We start from the raw sequence: 2,520 nt of genomic DNA on the forward strand, positions 1-2,520 counted from the left end.
CCCAGGGGGCCCCTGAGGGGCCCCCGGGGGCCCCCAGGGGGCCCCTGGGGGCCCCTGGGGGCCTCTAGAGGGGCCCCTAGGAGCTACCTGTAGCGCCAATGGGGCCCCCTTGGGGCCCCTGAAATACTCAGGAGGCCCCGGAGGCCCCTGGGGGCCCCCAAGGGGGGGCCCCTGGGGCCCCTGGGGGCCCCCGGAGGCACCTGGGGGCCCCCAAGGGGGGCCCCTGGGGCCCCCTGGGGCCCCCGGGGGCCCCCATTGGGGGCCCCTGCACTTACCGTGGACTGTTGGGGCCTCGGAAATGCGGTGGGGGCCCTCTAGACCCTCTGGGGGCCCCGCGAAAGGGTCTAGAATTGGTTGTTTGACTTTGAGTCCTGCATCAGTGTTGTCATCTCCTTCTTGAGCTGCTATTTCTGCTGCTGCGTCTGTTGCTGCTGCTGCTGCTGCTGCTGCTGCTGCTGCTGCTGTGTCCAATGTGGGGTCTGCTGCTGCAGTGATGGGCCCCTGTGGGGAGTTGATTTGGCTTTCGAGCTGCTGTACGTACAGCACAGCCATTTGCTGCTGCTCCGAGCCTATGACTGCTGCGCTGCCGTGCTGCTGCTGCTGCTGCTGCTGCTGCAGCAGCTGCTGCTGCTGCTCGCACTTCTCATAACCCCCCTGCCACGCCTCGCTGAACTCCGCAGCTGTGCAGTTCAGCTGCTGCCGCAGCAGCAACTCCAGATCTGCAAAGGTCAGCTGTGGGGGCCCAGCAGCAGCTTGCTGCAGCCGTGCTGCTGCTGCGTTCGCCGTGTCTTCTTGAAACGCCCGCCGGCGCTGCAGCAGCAGCAGCAGCAGCAGCAGCACAAGCAGCAGCATCAGCAGAAGCAGAAGCAGCAAAAACAGCGGCAGCAACTGTCCTCACGCAGCAGCAGCAAGCTCGGAAGCGGCAGCGGCAGCCACGCGCCGTCTAACCAAACGAGCCAGCAGCAGCAGCAGCAGGAGAATCAGCAGCAGCAGCAGCAGCAGCAGCAGCAGCAGCAGCAGCAGCAGCAGCACGTACTTCTGGCGACCAGTTGGCCATAAAGGCCGGAACAGCTGCAGTCTTAGAGCTCATGTCCAGCAGCTCTATGCCCATTTTCTCTCGCAGTGCTGCTGCTTTGTCAGGTGGTGAATTTGATGCATTGCTGCTGCTGCTGCTGCTGCTGCTGCTACTGCTGCTGCTGCTGCTGCTGCTGCTGCTGCTGCTGCTGCTGTATGCTTGTGGCTGGACACCAGGCGTTTCCCTCACGCTTTCGCGAGAAGCGAACTGCTGCTGTCGCTGCTGCTGCTGCTGCTGCTGCTGCTGCTGCTCTTTAGCTGCTGCTGCTGCGTCATCATTCAACGCCGGATAAGAGGAAATAATTCGTACATCATCATCAGGGGGGGGCCCCCCTGGGGGCCCCCCAGGGGGCCCCCCTGGGGGCCCCCCAGGGGCCCCCACGAGGCTTTGCTGGGGGGCCCCTGGGAAGGGCGCATTGAGGCGCTCCTGCTCCATCCGCTGCAGCGTTTCGTAGGCGTGCTGCTCCTGCTGCTGCTGCTGCTGCTGCTGCTGCTGCTGCTGCGGCCCGAAGGGAAGACCCCCGGCCTGCAGGCCGGGCCCCTTGCCCTCAACAGCAGCAGCAGCTGCTGCTGCTGCTGCTGCCATATCTTGCAGCAGCTTGCTGACGATCCGCTGCTCCGCGTCCTGCAGGTGTCTGTACACCTCAGGCCCATACTGCTGCAGCTCTGCTGCTCCTGCAGACCGACGAAGGGCCACTAGCTGCAGCTGCTGCTGCTGCTGCTGCTGCTGCTGCTGCTGCTGCTGCTGCTGTCGCATTTGGGCAGGCCCAAGCCGCACGTCACTGAACAACAGCCGCAGCTCTATGCCCTCATTCTGCGGCCACAGCTGCTGCACCTGCTGCTGCTGCTGCTGCTGCTGCTGCGTGCTGCTGCTGCTGAACAGCTCATCTGGCTCTAAGAACAGCAGCAGCACTCCATCAGGCAGCGGCTCTATGTGCAAATGGACTAGTGTGTCGGGGCACCCAAACCTGGGGGCCCCCCCTTGGAGGCCCCCGGGGGGCCCCCCAGGGGGCCCCCAGGGGGGCCCCCCAGGGGGGCCCCCAGGGGGGCCCCCAGGGGGGCCCCCAGGGGGGCCCCCAGGGGCCCCCAGGGGGACCCCTGGATTTCCCGATAAGTATGGCTGCAGCAACTCGGCGTTGCGGGCGTTGGCCCAGGTGTCGAGCAGGGCAAGACCTTGCTGCAGCAGCTGCCGCTCCAGCTCCCGCTGCTGCTGCTGCTGCTGCTGCGGCGTCTGCTGCTGCTGCTGCTGCTGCTGCTGCTGCTGCTGATCGGGCTCGAGAGATGGCAGGGATCCCAAGAGAGCCGGGGGAATCGGCACTTCCGCTAGCACAGCCCCAGGGGCCCTGCAAACAAACAACTGGCTCCTAAACCCTAAACCCTAAACCCTAAACCCTAAACCCTAAACCCTAAACCCTAAACCCTAAACCCTAAGGCTAGACGCTGCAG

General features: G+C 65.4%; 1 protein-coding gene across 1 annotated transcript in view; it reads right to left on the reverse strand.

The window, feature by feature from the left end:
- The window catches only part of ENH_00033980 (hypothetical protein, conserved), a gene marked incomplete at both ends in the record, with an annotated part of 1,405 nt that extends 294 nt beyond the window's left edge, over window positions 1–1,111 (reverse strand). The window contains 2 exons of the mRNA XM_013585013.1: window positions 1–810; window positions 1,037–1,111. The exon at window positions 1–810 is cut by the window's left edge and continues 294 nt beyond it. Coding sequence (XP_013440467.1) covers window positions 1–810; window positions 1,037–1,111 — 885 coding nt within the window. The remainder of the gene's footprint in view (window positions 811–1,036) is intronic.
- Window positions 1,112–2,520: the final 1,409 nt, after the last annotated feature.

The sequence above is a fragment of the Eimeria necatrix genome, genomic scaffold, assembly GCF_000499385.1.
Source record: "Eimeria necatrix Houghton genomic scaffold, Enh_scaff248, whole genome shotgun sequence".
Taxonomy (NCBI): Eukaryota; Apicomplexa; class Conoidasida; order Eucoccidiorida; family Eimeriidae; genus Eimeria; species Eimeria necatrix.